This window comes from Stenella coeruleoalba (genome assembly GCF_951394435.1).
Source record: "Stenella coeruleoalba genome assembly, chromosome: 2".
Classification (NCBI taxonomy): domain Eukaryota; kingdom Metazoa; phylum Chordata; class Mammalia; order Artiodactyla; family Delphinidae; genus Stenella; species Stenella coeruleoalba.
Genome location: NC_137147.1, coordinates 87,176,878 through 87,196,094, shown reverse-complemented (window position 1 = coordinate 87,196,094; position 19,217 = coordinate 87,176,878). Strand labels below are relative to the sequence as shown.

The window sequence follows — 19,217 nt, the reverse complement described above, 5'->3', positions numbered from 1 at the left end:
TGTAGAACAGACATTATGCTGGGATGGGCATTGCTCCATTGGCACAACTGAGCCTCCATGGAGGAAAGCAACACTGCTACAACCATTGAAAGTAAGGAACAAGCTTTACTGCACATTTCATTATGAGGGAAAAGGAGAGAGCACAGTAGAAATCATGTCCTCTCTAATTCTAAAGTACAGATGGAATTGTGAGTCCTTTGTGATTTTCTTCAAAAGAAAAAAGTGTGTGTGTGTGTGTGTGTTGGGGGTCTGTGGGAAGCAGTGATGAGGTCTTCTCAAGCCTGTGACCCAGTCAGGCTGCAGGAGCAGCTAGGATGGTGATGCAGTGATGTATTTGTTCAAAGAGAAGCAGACCAACTTGTTGATTAGCTGACCAGTATGGTGGAAGGCAGGCACACCTGTAAGCCTAGGATGAAGGGAGCCTCTCTCTGGTGTGGCAGGTCAGAGAGCACAGAACCACAGCTCTAGATTCCAGTGTGTCTAGGTGACTCCTCAGGCTGGTTTCAAAGGCCACCAGGAGTCCCAGCAGGACATGGTGCCTGATTGTATACCTACCTCCACCTTGCTGGTTGGAGAGATGGTCAGAAAGGACTGACTTCCTTTTATTCCAGTGGAGTCAGGATATTCAGAAAAACCAGGAAGATATCACCCTGCCTGCTCCATTAATTAAAATAAAGTTCCCATTACTCTAAGCAAGACTCAGTATAATAGTTGCATAAACAAGAATGAAGTTTATTCATCTCTCAAGTAAAAGCCCAAACTTGTAGGTGGCTCTGGTTTGCAAACTTGTCAGTCTCTCAGGTTCCTTCCATCTTGTTCCATCATCTCTAGGATGTTGCCCTTATTTACATGACCCAAAATGCTCACATGTGGCCAATTAAAAATTGATTGTTATGAGAAAGAAAGGAAAATTTGCTTTGAGGACAACCACCAGTCTCTGGCACACTATGACAACCAAGTCCAGTCCTGCAGCATGAAACAAAACAAATCAAAAGGTAGTCTCATTGTGTGTGGGAAATGAAAAAAAAATTTATATACTCCAGAGAACAATTTTTAAAATCAGGCGTTTTTAACTCCGTGCACTGAATGCCAACAACCCACCGTTTCTGCACAAGGACATGGAAGAATCTAGCTAGCTTGTCTGTCTGTCCTGAGCAACACAGCACACATCATATATAGATGCGGTGGTACAGATGGCAGCTGATTTTTTTCAAACAAACTGGGCAATTTCTAGTATATTTAAGGGAAGTGCAGAGGCACTGACTACAGAAGATGTGGCCACATTGTGTAGAGTAGATATGTCGTTTACTCAGTTCAATCTCTAAGTACCCATCCCTACAAATTCGACACCAGATATAACCAGGTAGTGTGCAACTTAAAGTTTCTTCTTCCAGGGCATTATGGTAGGCACTGTTGGTCACAGATACATCTCTGTCCCTCATCAACCCCTCCTTATCACTGCTCACCACACAGCTGCCAGTTTGGCCTTGGAGTGACCTTGTATTTCCCCTTGGCCTCCTCCTTTCTTCAGTAATCACAACAGAGTCATGGTGAGTTAGGTCAATCACTGCAGGTTCTAGAGAGTCACAAGTGAGGTCAATTATTTCATCACTTTCCCCAAGTTCTATCAGTTCCACTTCCAAGATCACCTCAGGAGTTGTGCCTCCTTCCCCAGATGTACCGAATTCTCGTGCTTGTCTGGAATTCACCCTAGTACCATAGCACATTCTTGTGTTCATTGTGCTTTTTGGATCCAGTATTCAGAGAAATAAGTGACCTGTGCCAAAGTTTACAGTGAATGCTAAAGTCCTCAATGTCCCACAGCTCTTGGCCAGTCAGTCTCTGACTTACATAAGAATTTATGGTCCACATTTTCTGGTATATTTGAACTCTGATTCTGGTTCCATTCCTGTCTCCATATCCACAACTGCTGTGTTCCCACAGTGGGGTGGGGTGAATCTTCTGGGAGCCACTTATGAGAAAGCTCAATCTGAATTTTTAACTGAAAAAAATGAGACAAAGATTAAGCATTAGTAGTACTTAAAATAAGATTGACAGCAGTATAAAGTATATAGATAGAGAAAAATGTGTACTCAAAAGTTTTTGATAACTCTGCATTCTCCAGAATAGGTCACAAAACAAGGCCACAAAACAAGTCTCAGTAAATTTAAGAAAACTGAAATTCATATCAAGCATCTTTTCCAGTCACAATGCTATGAGACTAGAAATCAACTACAAGGAAAAAAAAAGACCACACAAACACATGGAGGCTAAACAGTATGCTACTAAACAACCACTGGATCACTGAAGGAATCAAAGAAGAAATTAAAAATATACCTGGAGACAAATGAAAACAAAAACATGATCCAAAAATCTGTGGGACGCAGTAGAAGCAGTTCTAAGAGGGAAGTTTATAGCGATACAAGCCTAACTCAGGAAACAAGAAAAATCTCAAATAAACAACCTAACCTTACACCTATAGAAACTAGAAAAAGAAGAACAAAACTCAAAATTAGTGAAAGGAAAGAAATCATAAAGATCAGAGTGGAAATAAATGAAATAGGGACTTAAAAAATAGAAAAAAATCAATAAAACTAAGAGCTGGTTCTTTGAAAAGATAAACAAAATTGATCAAACTCTAGCCAGACTCATCAAGAAAAAAAGAGAGAGGCCCCAAATAAATGAGAACAGAAATGAAAAAGGAGAAGTTACAACTGACACCACAGAAATACCAAGTATCATAAGAGATTACTGGGAACAATTATATGCCAATAAAGTGGACAACCTAGAAGAAATGGAAAAAATCCTAGAAATGTACAATCTCCCAAGACTGAACCAGGAAGAAACAGACCACTTTACCAGTAATGAAATTGAATCAGTAACCAAAAAACTCCCAACCAAAAACAAGCCCATGACCAGATGGTTTCACAGGTGAATTCTACCATTAAGAGAAGAGTTAACACCTATCCTCCTATCCTACTCAAACTATTCCAAGAAAAATGCAGAGGAAGGAATGCTTCTGAACTCATTTTACAAGACCAGCGTCACTCTGATGCCAAAACCAAACAAATATCAGAAAAAAGAAAATTATAGGCCAACATCCCTGATGAACATAGATGCAAAAATCCTCAACAAAATATTAGCAAATCAAATTCAACAAACCTTAAAAGGATCATACATCATTATCAAGTGAGATTTATCCCAGAGATGCAAGGATGGTTTGATATCCACAAATCAATCAATGTGATACATCACATTAACAAATTGAATAATAAAAATCATATGATCATCTCAATAGATGCAAAAAAATAAGGTTTTGACAAAATTCAACATTTACTTATGATCAAAATCTTTCAGTGAGAGAGTGGCATGGACTAATATATACTACCAAATGTAAAATAGATAGCCAGTGTGAAGCAGCCACATAGCATAGGGAGATCAGCTCGGTGCTTTGTGACCACCTAGAGGGGTGGGATAGGGAGGGTGGGAGGGAGATACAAGAGGGAGGAGATATGAGTATATATGTATATGTATAGCTGATTTACTTTGTTATAAAGCAGAAACTAACACACCATTGTAAAGCAATTATACTCCAATAAAGATGTTTAAAAAACAAAAAACTGTCAGTGAAGTGGGTATAGAAGGAACATACCTCAACATAATAAAGGCCACATATGACAAGCCCACAACTAACATTATACTCAGTGGTGAAAAAATGAAAGCATTTCCTCTGAGATCAGGAACAAGACAAGGATGCCTACTCTCACCACTTTTATTCAACATAGTATTGGAAGTCCTAACCATTGCAATCAGACAAGAAAAAGAAATAAAAGGAATCCAAGTTGGAAAGGAAGAAGTAAAACTGTCATTGTTTGCAGATGACTTTATACTATATGTAGAAATTCCGAAAGACACCACCAAAAAACTACTAGAACTCACCAATGAATCTGGTAATTCTAAAATTTGTATGGAAACATAATAGACCCTGAATAGGCAAAATAATCTTGAGAAAGAAGAACAAAGCTGAAGGTATCACATGCCCTGGTTTCAAACTATACTACAAAGCTACAGTCATCAAAACAGTATGGTACTGGCACAAAAACAGACACATAGATCAATGGAACAGAACAGAGTGGCCAGAAATGAACACACACTTATATGGGCAATTAACCTAGGACAAACAAGGCAAGAATATACAATGGAGAAAAGATAGCCTCTTCAGTAAATGATGTTGTGAAAACTGGATAGCTACATGCAAAAAAACAACTGGATTACTTTCTCACACTATACACAAAAATAAATTCAAAATGAATTAAAGATTTAACTGTAAGACCTGAAACAATAAAACTTCTAGAAGAAAACAAAGGCAGTAAGCTCTCTGACATCAGTCTTAGTAATATGTCTTTGGATATGTCTCTTCAGGCAAGGGAAATGAAAGCAAAAATAACCAAATGGGACTGCATCTAAGTTTTTGCACAGCAAAGGAAACTATTAACAAAATGAAAAGGCCACCTACGGAATAGGAGAAGGTATTTGTAAATGATATATCCAATAAGGGGTTAATATCCACAATATACAAAGAACTCATATAACTCAACATCAAAAAAACAAACAACCTGATTAAAAAATGGGCCGAGGGTCTAAACAGGCATTTTTCCAAGGAAGACATACAGATGGTTACAGACATATGAAAAGATGCTCAACATCACTAATCATCAGTGAAATGCAAATCAAAACCACAATGAGATATCACCTCACACCCATCAGAATGGATATTATCAAAAAGACAGCAAATAGGGCTTCCCTGGTGGTGCAGTGGTTGAGAGTCTACCTGCCGATGCAGGGGACACGGGTTTGTGCCCCGGTCCGGGAAGATCCCACATTCTGTGGAGCAGCTGGGCCCGTGAGCCATGGCCACTGAGCCTGCGCATCCGGAGCCTGTGCTCTGCAATGGGAGAGGCCACAGCAGTGAGAGGCCCATGTACCTCAAAAAAAAAAAAAAAAAAGACAGCAAATAACAAGTGTTGGCAAGGATGTGGAGAAAAGGGAACACTTGTGAACTGTTGGTGGGAATGTAAACTGGTACAGCCACTATGGAAAGCAGTATGGAGATTACTCAAAAAATTAAAAATAGAACTATCGTGTGATCCAGTATTTCCACTCCTGAGTATTTATCCAAAGAAAACAAAAACACTAATTAGAAAAGATATATGCACCCCTGTGTTCATTACAGCATTATTTACAATAGCCAAGATATGGAAGCAACCTAAATGCCCATCAATAGATGAATGGATAAAGAAGTTCTGGTATGTATGTGTATATATATTGGGTTGGCCAAAAAGTTCATTTGGGTTTTCCCATAAAATATTACAGATTATATATATATATATATATATATATATATATATATATATATATATATATATAATGGAATATTACTCAGCCATAAAAAAGAATGAAATCTTGCGTTTTTGACAACATGGATGGACCTAGAGGGTATTGTGCTAAGTGAAATAAATCAGAGAAAGACAAATACTGTCTGATTTCACTTATACGTGGAATCTAAAAATCAGAACAAATGAACAAACATAAAAAAAAAACAGAAACAGAGTTATAATTACAGAGAACAAACAGGTTGTTGCCAGAGGGGCAGTGGTGGGGGAGGAAAGGAATAGATGAGGGAGATTAAGAGGTACAAATGTCCAGTTGCAAAATAAATAAGCCATGGGTATAAAATGTACAGTGTGTAGAATATAGTCAATAACTATGTAATATCTTTGTATGGTGACACTATAATAATGGTGACTATTTTGAAATGTATAGAAATATTATATTGTGTGACAGGAACTAATATAGTGTTGTAGGTTAACTTTACTTCAAAAACAAACTCATAGAAAAAGAGACCATATTTGTGGTAACCAGAGGCAGGGGTTTGTGGGAGGGGAATTCAATAATGGCAGTCAAAAGGTACAAATTTACAGTTATAAGATAAATAAGTATAGGGATGTAATGTACAACATGATAAATATAAGTAACAGCAGGATGTTATATATAAAAATTGTTAAGAGAGTAAATCCTAAGAGTTCTCATAACGAGGAAAAATTTTTTTCTATTTAATTTTGTATCCATATGAAGTGACGGATGTTCAGTAAACTTATTGTGATAATTGTTTCGTGATGTAACACCTTAAACTTATACAGTGCTGTATGTCAATTATATCTCAATAAAACTGGAAGAAAAAATAAGTGTTGGCGAGGATGTAGAAAAATTGGGACTCTCATATACTGCTGTTGGGAAGGTAAAATGGTATGGCACTTCTGGAAAACAGTCTGGCAGTTCCGCAAAAGGTAAACATAACTATATGGTAAACATATAGTTACTATATGACCCAGCAATTCCACTCCTAGGTATATACCCAAGAGAATTGAAAACTTCTGTTCACACTGAAAAGTTGTACATGAATGTCAATAATAGTATTATTTTTATTTTATTTTTTATTTTAAAAAAATTTATTTAATTTATTTATTATTTTTGGCTGTGTTGGGTCTTCATTGCTGCATGCGGGCTTTCTCTAGTTGAGGTGAGCAGGAGCTACTCTTTGTCGTGGTGTGCGGGCTTCTCATTGCAGTGGCTTCACTTGTTGCGAAGCACAGGCTCTAGGCGCCAGGCTTCACTAGTTGTGGCTCACGGGCTTCAGTAGTTGTGGCGCACAGCCTCAGTTGCTCCATGGCATGTGGGATCTTCCCGGACCAGGGCTCGAACCCATGTCCCGTGCATTGGCAGGCGGATTCTTAACCACTGCACCACCAGGGAAGCCCAGTAATAGTATTATTTTTAATAGCCAAAAAGTGGAAACAACCCAAATGCTCATTAACTGATGAATGAATAAATAAAATGTGGTATAGTCCTACAATGGAATATTATTCAGCAATAAAAAAGAAATGAAGTGCCAGTACTTGCTATAATGGATGATCTTTGAAAACATCATATCAAATGACAGAAGCCAGTCACAGAAGACCACATACTGTATGATCCCACTTATATGATAAATCAAGAATAGGCAAATCCATAAGGACAGAAAGATTAGTGGTTCCTTAGGGCTGGGGGTGGTTGGGGAGAAATGGGGAGTGATGTCTAATCGGTACAGTGTTTTTTCGGGGGGTGATGAAAATGTTCTAATATTGAGAAAATGGTTGCACAACTCCATGAATATACTGTAACCCACTGAAGTACATTATAAATAGGAAGATTTTATGGTTTGTGATTTATACCTCAATAAAGCTTTAACGAAAACAAATACCTTAAGATGCCATAGAAATATTACACAAAACAGTGTGAGATATCTAAATTTAGACAAGCCCTGGAACCTGGGAGCCCCAGAAGGAAATGGGGAGAGCCCAGAGGAGGCTTTGACGAATACAAATACCTTAATAAAGCTTTAGCAAAAACAAATACCTTAAGATGCCATAGAAATATTTCACAAAACCGTGTGAGATATCTAAATTTAGACACAAGCCCTCGAACCGGGGAGCCCCAGAAGAAAATGGAGGGAGCCCAGAGGAGGGTGCAGTGCTCAATGCTCCTCCCGATGGCGCCGACCTACTTACTGAGTCAGTTCTTACCTTAGACCCCACAAACACCTGTCTCTCATCGGATCACTTACCTTCGTGACCAGCCTGCCCCTCCTCCGGTCTGCATTCAGGGAAAGACAACCTTCGGGGTGACACCGGGCAGCCCTGCAAAACAGTGCCCACCACCCTCGACTCCACCCAGGCAGCCAGCAGCTCATCAATGACCTAGTGTTTTGTCCGGTTGCGCCCTGTGAGCTATCCAGTGAGAATAGAGCAGGAAGCCTGCGCTCCAGCGGCCTGCCACTTTCCGGCCCTTCCGCTGCTTGTCGGTCCGCTCGGGACCGAGCCTGAACCAGCCGAACCTGGCGCGTAACTACACTGGGCAGGGAAAGAGCACCAAGGAACCAGAGGCCAGGGAAGAAAAGGAGAAGTCGAGGAAGGGGGCGGCGCGGGAGCGGGTACTCATGGTGAACGCGCCCAGGCTGGCGGCAGCGCCCAGTGAAGAACAGACCAAGGTCACGGAGCAGCAGTCGCGGCGCTTATTCCCACCCACCCGATGGCAGCAATCACTGGGGTTTTCTCTCCTTTCAACCCGCTATTTTAGTTTCTCAACTGACCAATCAAAATCCGAGCCCGTGGTAGCTCGTCACAAGTCTCTGGGCAGAAAGAGCTGTTCCAGGTTAGAAAAGAAAAGGGGACTTTCCCGTCCCTAGTGTGTGTGTCTCTCTCTCTCTCTCTCTCTCTCTCTCTCTCTCTCTCTCCCTCCCTCCCTCCCTCCCTCCCTCCCTCCCTCCCTCCCTCCCTCGTCTCATGTTTTCCGAGAAAGGGTAGATCAGCAACTCTCACGCTGAGAAAAGTGGTTCTCAATGGAGGCGGTACGTCTCTCTAGGAGAAGTTTTGGAAATTAACTGTGCTTCTTTTGCTTGTTCCAATGATGGGGTCCCTACGGTATTTAAGGGCTGAGGGCCAGGGACCCCAGCCTATACACACACTCTGTTTCTCTCTCTCTGCCTCTCTCTCTTTGAAAAACCTGCTTATACCAGCTCAGTACCAACCAAGAAGTTTTCCCTTGTATCTCCTTGCTGTGGCTTTAGGTAATTTTATGTTTTCTAGTTTGGAGCTGTGAAAATAAATAACCACTGGAGTCAGTTGCCTAGAGCTTTACATTTTACAGAGCTCTTCTTATCACCATCCGCTTCTCAGAATAACCCTTGAACAGAATCTCAGAGTAGACACTCCATATTCATTGAATGAATGATTGATCAAATAAATGAGTAAACTTTCTGATGTAGGGATGATTCTTCATTTTATGGATATGGTGACAAAGAGTCAAAACAGTAATAATGACTTTTCCAATTTCTTTTATGGGGTTACGATACAAACAGTAATATGACTTTTCCCATTCCTTCTGTGGAATTAGGATTTCAACTCAAATTCGGGTTCAATGGCATTCACACTTCAATGCCAGCTGCTTAGAAACTTTGAACTTTTATTGCAAGTTTGGGGATAACATGTGTTGTGGGCCCAGTAGAGGAAGTTACCAGGAAACTCACAGTAGCTAACTGATGCCCCACCCATGGTCTATGAGCCCATCCCCAGCTTTTTCATATTTTGCTGCTATCAGCTGCACCTGCACATTACCCCAGTCCTGCAAATTACCCTCAGGCACTGGAGTGAGCTGAAAGTACCTGGGAGTTCTATGTTTCACCCCACTTCACCCTCCTGGCAGCCTATAGCCAAAGCCAGGCTGATGTGGAATACCAAAGCCCAGCTCCTTTGTTTCAAGGCAGGACAAACTCTGATGTCTATTCCTTTATTCTGAACTCCCATGGGCATAGGTTGAGTGTAGGACTTCTGAAATCACACCCTCATTTGGCTTCTTCCCATTCCCTATCCTTCATCCCCATGCCCTTATAGGTTTCTCCTGGAAGCCCTTTCTTTTTTTAAAAAAATATATATATTTTATTTATTTTTTTATACAGCAGGTCCTTATTAGTCATCACTTTTATACACATCAGTGTATACATGTCAATCCCAATCACCCAATTCATCACACCACCACCACCACCACCCCACTGCTTTCCCCCCTTGGTGTCCATATGTTTGTTCTCTACATCTGTGTCTCAACTTCTGCCCTACAAACCGTTCATCTGTACCATTTTCTAGGTTCCACATATATGTGTTAATATACGATATTTGTTCTCCTCTTTCTGACTTACTTCACTCTGTATGACAGTCTCTAGATCCATCCACGTCTCTACAAATGACCCAGTTTCATTCCTTTTTATGGCTGGGTAATATTCCATTGTATATATGTACCACATCTTCTTTATCCATTCGTCTGTCAATGGGCATTTAGGTTGCTTCCATGACCTGGCTATTGTAAATAGTGCTACAATATACACTGGGGTGCATGTGTCTTTTTGAATTATCGTTTTCTCTGGGTATATGCCCAGTAGTGGGTTTGCTGGGTCATATGGTAATTCTATTTTTAGTTTTTTAAGGAAATTCCATACTGTTCTCCATAGTGGCTGTATCAATTTACGTTCATACCAACAGTGCAAGAGGGTTCCCTTTTCTCCACACCCTCTCCAGCATTTGTTGTTTGTAGATTTTCTGATGATGCCCATTCTAACTGGTGTGACGTGATACCTCATTGTAGTTTTGATTTGCATTTCTCTAATAATTAGTGACGTTGAGCAACTTTTCATGTGCTTCCTGGCCGTCTGTATGTCTTCTTTGGAGGAATGTCTATTTAGGTCTTCTGCCCATTTTTGGATTGGGTTGTTTGTTCTTTTCATACTGAGCTGCATGAGCTGTTTATATATTTTGGAGATTAATCCTTTGTCCGTTGATTTGTCTGCAAATATTTTCTCCCATTCTGAGGGTTGTCTTTTCGTCTTGTTTATGGTTTCCTGGGCTGTGCAAAAGCTTTGAAGTTTCATTAGGTCCCATTTGTTTATTTTTGTTTTTATTTCCATTTCTCTAGGAGGTGGGTCAAAAAGGATCTTGCTGTGATTTATGTCAAAGAGTGTTCTTCCTAGGTTTCCCTCTGGGAGTTTTATAGTGTCCGGTCTTACATTATGTCTCGAATACATTTTGAGTTTATTTTTGTGTATGGTGTTAGGGAATGTTCTAATTTCATTCTTTTACATGTAGCTGTCCAGTTTTCCCAGCACCATTTTTTGAAGAGACTGTCTTTTCTCCATTGTATATCCTTGCCTCCTTTGTCATAGATTAGTTGACCATAGGTGCATGGGTTTATCTCCAGGCTTTCTATCTTGTTCCATTGATCTATGTTGCTGTTTTTGTGCCAGTACCATATTGTCTTGATTACTGTAGCTTTCTAGTATAGCCTGAACTCAGTGAGTCTGATTCCTCCAGCTCCGTTTTTTTCCCTCAAGATTGCTTTGGCTATTCGGGGTCTTTGGTGTCTCCATACAAATTTTAAGATATTTTGTTCTAGCTCTGTAAAAAATGCCATTGGTAATTTGATAGGGATTGTACTGAATCTATAGATTGCTTTGGGTAGTATAGTCATTTTCACAGTATTGATTCTTCCAATCCAAAAAGATGGTATATCTCTCCATCTGTTGGTATCATCTTTACGTTCTTTCATCAGTGTCTTATAGTTTTCTGCATACAGGTCTTTTGTCTCCCTAGGTAGGTTTATTCCTAGGTATTTTACTCTTTTTGTTACAATGGTAAATGGGAGTGTTTCCTTAATTTCTCTTTCAGATTTTTCATCATTAGTGTATAGAAATGCAAGAGACTTTTGTGCATTAATTTTGTATACTGCAACTTTACCAAATTCATTGATTAGCTCTAGTAGTTTTCTGGTGGCATCTTTAGGATTCTCTATGTATAGTATTATGTCATCTGCAAACAGTGACAGTTTTACTTCTTCTTTTCCAATTTGTATCCCTTTTATTTCTTTTTCTTCTCTGACTGCCGTGGCTGGGACTTCCAAAACTATGTTGAATAATAGTGGTGAGAGTGGACATCCTTCTGTTGTTCCTGATCTTAGAGGAAAGGCTTTCAGTTTTTCACCATTGAGAATGAAGTTTGCTGTGGGTTTGTCGTATATGGCCTTTATTATGTTGAGGTAAGTTCCCTCTATGCCCACTTTCTTAAGAGTTTATATCATAAATGGGTGTTGAATTTTGTCAAAAGCTTTTTCTGCATCTATTGAGATGATCATATGGTTTTTATTCTTCAGTTTGTTAATATGGTGTATCACATTGATTGATTTACATATATTGAAGAATCCTTGCATCCCTGGGATACATCCCACTTGATCATGGTGTATGATCCTTTTAATGTGTTGCTGGATTCTGTTTGCTAGTATTTGGTTGAGGATTTTTGCATCTATGTTCATCAGTGATATTGGTCTGTAATTTTCTTTTTTTGTGATATCTTTGTCTGGTTTTGGTATCAGGGTGATGGTGGCCTCACACAATGAGTTTGGGAGTGTTCCTTCCTCTGCAATTTTTTGGAAGAGTTTGAGAAGGATGGGTGTTAGCTCTTCTCTAAATGTTTGATAGAATTCACCTGTGAAGCCATCTGGTCCTGGACTTCTGTTTGTTGGAAGATTTTTAATCACAGTTTCAATTTCATTACTTGTGTTGGTTGGTTCATATTTTCTATTCCTTCCTGGTTCAGTCTTGGAAGGTTATACCTTTCTAAGAATTTGTCTGTTTCTTCCAGGATGTCCATTTTATTGGCATAGAGTTACTTGTAGTAGTCTCTTAGGAGGCTTTGTATTTCTGCGGTGTCTGTTGTAACTTCTCCTTTTTCATTTCTAATTTTATTGATTTGAGTCATCTCCCTTTTTTTCTTGATGAGTCTAATGGTTTATCAATTTTGTTTATCTTCTCAAAGAACCACCTTTTAGTTTTATTGATCTTTGCTACTGTTTTCTTTGTTTCTGTTTCATTTATTTCTGCTCTGATCTTTATGATATCTTTCCTTCTGCTAACTTTGGGTTTTGTTTGTTCTTCTTTCTCTAGTTCCTTTAGGTGTAAGGTTAGATTGTTTACTTGAGATTTTTCTTGTTTCTTGAGGTAGGCTTGTATAGCTATAAACTTCCCTCTTAGAACTGCTTTTGCTGTATCCCATAGGTTTTGGATTGTCACGTTTTCATTGTCATTTGTCTCTAGGTATTTTTTGATTTCCTGTTTGATTTCTTCATTGATCTCTTGGTTATTTAGTAATGTATTATTTAGCCTCCATGTGTTTGTGTTTTTTACGTTTTTTCCCTGAAATTGATTCTAATCTCATAGCGTTCTGGTCATAAAAGATGCTTGATATGATTTCAATTTTCTTAAATTTACTGAGGCTTGATTTGTGACCCAAGATGTGATCTATCCTGGAGAATGTTCTGTGCGCACTTGAGAAGAAAGTGTAATCTGCTGTTTTTGGATGGACTGTCCTATAAATATCAATTAAATCTATCTGGTCTATTGTGTCGTTTAAAGCTTTCGTTTCCTTATTTATTTTCATTTTGGATGATCTGTCCATTGGCGTAAGCGAGGTGTTAAAGTCCCCCACTGTTATTGTGTTACTGTCGATTTCCTCTTTTATAGCTGTTAGCAGTTGCCTTTTGTATTGAGGTGCTCCTATGTTGGGTGTATATATATGTGTGTATATATATATATATATATATATATATATATATATATATATACATCTTTATTGGAGTATAATTGCTTTACAATGGTGTGTTAGTTTCTGCTTTATAACAAAGTGAATCAGTTATACATATACATGTGTTCCCATATCTCTTCCCTCTTGCATGTCCCTCCCTCCCACCCTCCCTATCCCACCCCTCTAGGTGGTCACAAAGCACAAAGCTGATCTCCCTGTGCTATGCAGCTGCTTCCCACTAGCTATCTATTTTACATTTGGTAGTGTATGTATGTCCATGCCACTCTCTCGCTTTCTCACAGCTTACCCTTCCCCCTCCCCATATCCTTAAGTCCATTCTCTAGTAGGTCTGTGTCTTTATTCCTGTCTTACCCCAGGATATTCATGGCATTTTTTTTTCTTAAATTCCATATATATGGGTTAGCATACTGTATTTGTCTTTCTCTTTCTGACTTACTTCACTCTGTATGACAGACTCTAGGTCCATCCACCTCATTACAAATAGCTCAATTTCATTTCTTTTTATGGCTGAGTAATATTCCATTATATACGTGTGCCACATCTTCTTTATCCATTCATCCGATGATGGACACTTAGGTTGTTTCCACCTCCTGGCTATTGTAAATAGAGCTGCAATGAACATTTTGGTGCATGACTCTTTTTGAATTATGGTTTTCTCAGGGTATATGCCCAGTAGTGGGATTTCTGGGTCATATGGTAGTTCTATGTGCAGTTTTTTAAGGAACCTCCATACTGTTCTCCATAGTGGCTGTATCAATTCACATTCCCACCAGCAGTGCAAGAGTGTTCCCTTTTCTCCACACCCTCTCCAGCATTTATTGTTTCTAGATTTTTTGATGATGGCTATTCTGACTGGTGTGAGATGATATCTCATTGTAGTTTTGATTTGCATTTCTCTAATGACTAATGATGTTGAATATTCTTTCATGTGTTTGTTGGCAGTCTGTATATCTTCTTTGGAGAAATGTCTATTTAGGTCTTCTGCCCATTTTTGGGTTGGGTTGTTTGTTTTTTTGTTATTGAGCTGCATGAGCTGCTTGTAAATTAGGGAGATTAATCCTTTGTCAGTTGCTTCATTTGCAAATATTTTCTCCCATTCTGAGGGTTGTCTTTTGGTCTTGTTTATGGTTTCCTGTGCTGTGCAAAAGCTTTTAAGTTTCATTAGGTCCGATTTGTTTATTTTTGTTTTTATTTCCATTTCTCTAGGAGGTGGGTCAAAAAGGATCTTGCTGTGATTTATGTCATAGAGTGTTCTGCCTATGTTTTCCTCTAAGAGTTTGATAGTTTCTGGCCTTACGTTTAGGTCTTTAATCCATTTTGAGCTTATTTTTGTGTATGGTGTTAGGGAATGTTCTAATCTCTTACTTTTACATGTACCTGTCCAGTTTTCCCAGCACCACTTATTGAAGAGGCTGTCCTTTCTCCACTGTACATTCCTGCCTCCTTTATCAAAGATAAGGTGACCGTATGTGCGAGGGTTTATCTCTGGGCTTTCTATCCTGTTCCATTGATCTATATTTCTGTTTTTGTGCCAGTACCATACTGTCTTGATTACTGTAGCTTTGTAGTATAGTCTGAAGTCAGGGAGCCTGATTCCTCCAGCTCCGTTTTTCGTTCTCAAGATTGCTTTGGCTATTTGGGGTCTTTTGTGTTTCCATACAAATTGTGAATTTTTTTGTTCTAAGTCTGTGAAAAATGCCAGTGGTAGTTTGATAGGGATTGCATTGAATCTGTAGATTGCTTTGGTAGTAGATTCATTTTCACAATGTTGATTCTTCCAATCCAAGAACATGGTATGTCTCTCCATCTGATTGTATCATCTTTAATTTCTTTCATCAGTGTCTTATAATTTTCTGCATACAGGTCTTTTGTCTCCTTAGGTAGGTTTATTCCTAGATATTTTATTCTTTTTGTTGCAGTGGTAAATGGGAGTGTTTTCTTGATTTCACTTTCAGATTTTTCATCATTAGTGTATAGGAATGCCAGAGATTTCTGTGCATTAATTTTGTATCCTGCTACTTTACCAAATTCATTGATTAGCTCTAGTAGTTTTCTGGTAGCATCTTTAGGATTTTTTATGTATAGTGTCATGTCATCTGCAAATAGTGACGGCTTTACTTCTTCTTTTCCATTTTGGATTCCTTTTACTTCCTTTTCTTCTCTGATTGCTGTGGCTAAAACTTCTTAAACTATGTTGAATAAGAGTGGTGAGAGCAGGCAACTTTGTCTTGCTCCTGATCTTAGTGGAAATGCTTTCAGTCTTTTACCATTGAGGACGATGTTGGCTGTGGGTTTGTCATATATGGCCTTTATTATGTTGAGGAACATTCCCTCTATGCCTACTTTCTGGAGGGTTTTTATCATAAATGGGTGTTGAATTTTGTCGAAAGCTTTTTCTGCATCTATTGAGATTATCATATGGTTTTTATCCTTCAGTTTGTTAATATGGTGTATCACATTGATTGTTTTGTGTATATTGAAGAATCCTTGCATTCCTGGAGTAAACCCCACTTGATCATGGTGTATGATCCTTTTAATGTGCTGTTGGATTCTGTTTGCTAGTATTTTGTTGAGGATTTTTGCATCTATGTTCATCAGTGATATTGACCTATAGTTTTCTTTCTTTGTGACATCCTTGTCTCGTTTTGGTATCAGGGTGATTGTTTCCTCGTAGAATGAGTTTGAGAGTGTTCCTCCCTCTGCTATATTTTGCAAGAGTTTGAGAAGGATAGGTGTTAGCTCTTCTCTAAATGTTTGAAAGAATTCGCCTGTGAAGCCATTTGGTCCTGGGCTTTTGTTTGTTGGAAGATTTTTTTTTTTTTTTTTTTTGTGGTATGCGGATCTCTCACTGCTGTGGCCTCTTCCATTGTGGAGCACAGGCTCTGGACGCGCAGGCTCAGAGGCCATGGCTCATGGGCCCAGCCACTCCGCGGCATGTGGGATCTTCCCGGACCAGGGCATTAACCTGTTTACCCTGCATCAGCAGGCGGACTCTCAACCACTGTGCCACCAGTGGAGCCCTGTTGGAAGATCTTTAATCACAGTTTCAATTTCAGTGCTTGTGATTTGTCTATTCATATTTTCTATTTCTTCCTGATTCAGTCTTGGCAGGTTGTGCATTTCTAAGAATTTGTCCATTTCTTCCAGGTTGTCCATTTTGTTAGCATAGAGTTGATTTTAGTAATCTCTCATGATCTTTTGTATTTCTGCGGTGTCGGTTGTTACTTCTCCTTTTTCATTTCTCATTCTATTGATTTGAGTCCTCTCCCTTTTTTTCTTGATGAGTTTGGCTAATGGTTTATCAATTTTGTTTATCTTCTCAAACAACCAGCTTTTAGTTTTATTGATCTTTGCTATTGATTCCTTCATTTCTTTTTCATTTATTTCTGATCTGATCTTTATGATTTCTTTCCTTCTGCTAACTTTGGGTATTTTTTGTTCTTCTTTCTCTAATTGCTTTAGGTGCAAGGTTAGGTTGTTTATTCGAGATGTTTCCTGTTTCTTAAGGTAGAATTGTATTGCTATAAACTTCCCTCTTAGAACTGCTTTTGCTGCATCCCATAGCTTTTGGGCTGTCGTGTCTCCATTGTCATTTGTTTCTAGGTATTTTTTGATTTCCTCTTTGATTTCTTCAGTGATCACTTCGTTATTAATTAATGTATTGTTTAGCCTCCATGTGTTTGTATTTTTTACAGATCTTTTTCTGTAATTGATATCTAGTCTCCTAGTGTTGTGGTCGGAAAAGATACCTGATACAATTTCAATTTTCTTAGATTTACCAAGGCTTGATTTGTGGCCCAAGGTATGATCTATCCTGGAGAATGTTCCATGAGCACTTGCGAAAAATGTGTATTCTGTTGTTTTTGGATGGAATGTCATATAAATATCAATTAAGCCCATCTTGTTTAATGTATCATTTAAAGCTTGTGTTTCCTTATTTGTTTTCATTTTGGATGATCTGTCCGTTGGTGAAAGTGGGGTGTTAAAGTCCCCTACTATGAATGTGTTACTGTCAATTTCCCCTTTTATGGCTGTTAGTATTTGCCTTATGTATTGAGGTGCTCCTATGTTGGGTGCATAAATATTTACAATTGTTATATCTTCTTCTTGGATCGATCCCTTGATCATTATGTAGTGTCCTTCTTCGTCTCTTCTAATAGTCTTTATTTTAAAGTCTATTTTGTCTGATATGAGAATTGCTACTCCAGCTTTCTTTTGGTTTCCATTTGCATGGAATATCTTTTTCCATCCCCTCACTTTCAGTCTGTATGTGTCTGTAGGTCTGAAGTGGGTCTCTTGTAGACAGCATATATATGGGTCTTGTTTTTGTATCCATTCAGCCAGTCTGTGTCTTTTGGTTGGAGCGTTTAATCCATTTACGTTTAAGGTAATTTTTGATATGTATGTTCCTATGACCATTTTCTTAATTGTTTTAGGTTGGTTTTTGTAGGTCCTTTTCTTCTTTTGTGTTTCCCACTTAGAGAAGTTCCTTTAGCATTTGTTGTAGAGTTGGTTTGGTGGTGCTGAAGTCTCTTAGCTTTTGCTTGTCTGTAAAGCTTTTGATTTCTCCATCGAATCTAAATGAGATCCTTGCCGGGTAGAGCAATCTTGCTTGTAGCTTCTTCCCTTTCATCACTTTAAGTATATCATGCCACTCCCTTCTGGCTTGTAGAGTTTCTGCTGAGAAATCAGCTGTTAACTTTATTGGAGTTCCCTTGTATGTTATTTGTCATTTTTCCCTTGTTGCTTTCAATAATTTTTCTTTGTCTTTAATTTTTGCCAGTTTGATTACTATGTGTCTCGGCATGTTTCTCCTTGGGTTTATCCTGTATGGGACTCTCTGCGTGGAAGCCCTTTCTAAATACTAAATCACTTACATCCACTGGCTCAGGGCCTGCTTCTCCAAGAACTCAACCTAAGACATTTACTGACTCTTCAGATGATGAAAATGGTATGCAAAGTTGTAGATCGCTTAGCATACCAAAAAACTCACTTCAGGGCTTCCCTGGTGGCGCAGTGGTTGAGAGTCCGCCTGCCGATGCAGGGGACGCGGGTTCGTGCCCCGGTCCGGGAGGATCCCACATGCCGCGGAGAGGCTGGGCCCGTGAGCCATGGCCGCTGGGCCTGCGCGTCCGGAGCCTGTGCTCCACAACGGGAGAGGCCACAGCAGTGAGAGGCCCGCGTACCGCAAAAAAAAAAAACAAAAAAAAAACCCACTTCAAATAACAGTATGGCATTGTGTGGCATCAAGAGTCCTCTCTGTTTTTTCTAAGTGAAAACAGTAAAAAGAGGAAGTGGGCCATGGGGGAGGGGAAGGCTGCACATCACTGCGGTCTTTAGTTGGGCCTGTGTACTATAGAGATATAAATATCTCCTTAGTTTTGTAGACTTTTTAATCATCTATGTTGTGGAGGACTGAAGAAGATGAATAACTGTATCTAATTAATGAGAGAAGTTGTGTTGAATTTAGTGCATAATAAGTACTTGATACATGATCAAACTGTGATTTTTAATTGTATTTACTAGTTGTTTTTTTTTCTGTTAGCCCTTCTTATGCTCTCTAAAGTATCAGAATAGTGGGGTGTTTTCTTTTGCGGTATGCAGGCCTCTCACTGTTGTGGCCTCTCCCATTGCGGAGCGCAGGCTCCGGACGCGCAGGCTCAGCGGCCATGGCTCACGGGCCCAGCCACTCCGCAGCATATGGGATCTTCCTGGACCGGGGCACGAACCCGTGTCCCCTGCATCAGCAGGCAGATGCTCAACCACTGCACCACCAGGGAAGCCCCAGAATAGTTTTTAATGCATAAAGTTTCCAATTAAGGTACTCACAGATACTTTATTTCTTAATATAACTGGGACCCAAATTTTAGTCTTCAATTTTTTTTTGTAAAAGCCTAGAATTCAAGGAAAGATGAGGCTAATTTTTGGCCCTAAAATCTTTTGGCTACATCGCAGACAAAATACTCATTTTTATTAAAG

The 19,217-nt window shown here is 39.2% G+C and overlaps 1 protein-coding gene across 1 annotated transcript; it reads right to left on the bottom strand.

Annotated features, from left to right (window-relative positions):
* Window positions 1-394: 394 nt before the first annotated feature.
* Window positions 395-8,122, bottom strand: LOC307182511 (E3 ubiquitin-protein ligase RNF4-like). The gene is made up of 2 exons (XM_079913844.1): window positions 7,664-8,122; window positions 395-2,002 (listed from the first exon to the last, which is right to left on the bottom strand). The coding sequence occupies exon 2, from the start codon at window positions 1,737-1,739 to the stop codon at window positions 1,170-1,172; it is 570 nt and encodes a 189-aa protein (XP_079769970.1). The 5' UTR covers window positions 1,740-2,002; window positions 7,664-8,122; the 3' UTR covers window positions 395-1,169.
* Between the last annotated feature and the right edge of the window lie 11,095 nt (window positions 8,123-19,217).

Excerpts from the sequence above, each read along its gene's own strand:
- LOC307182511 (XM_079913844.1), bottom strand. The coding sequence starts at position 1,739 with ATGAACACAAGAATGTGCTATGGTACTAGGGTGAATTCCAGACAAGCA.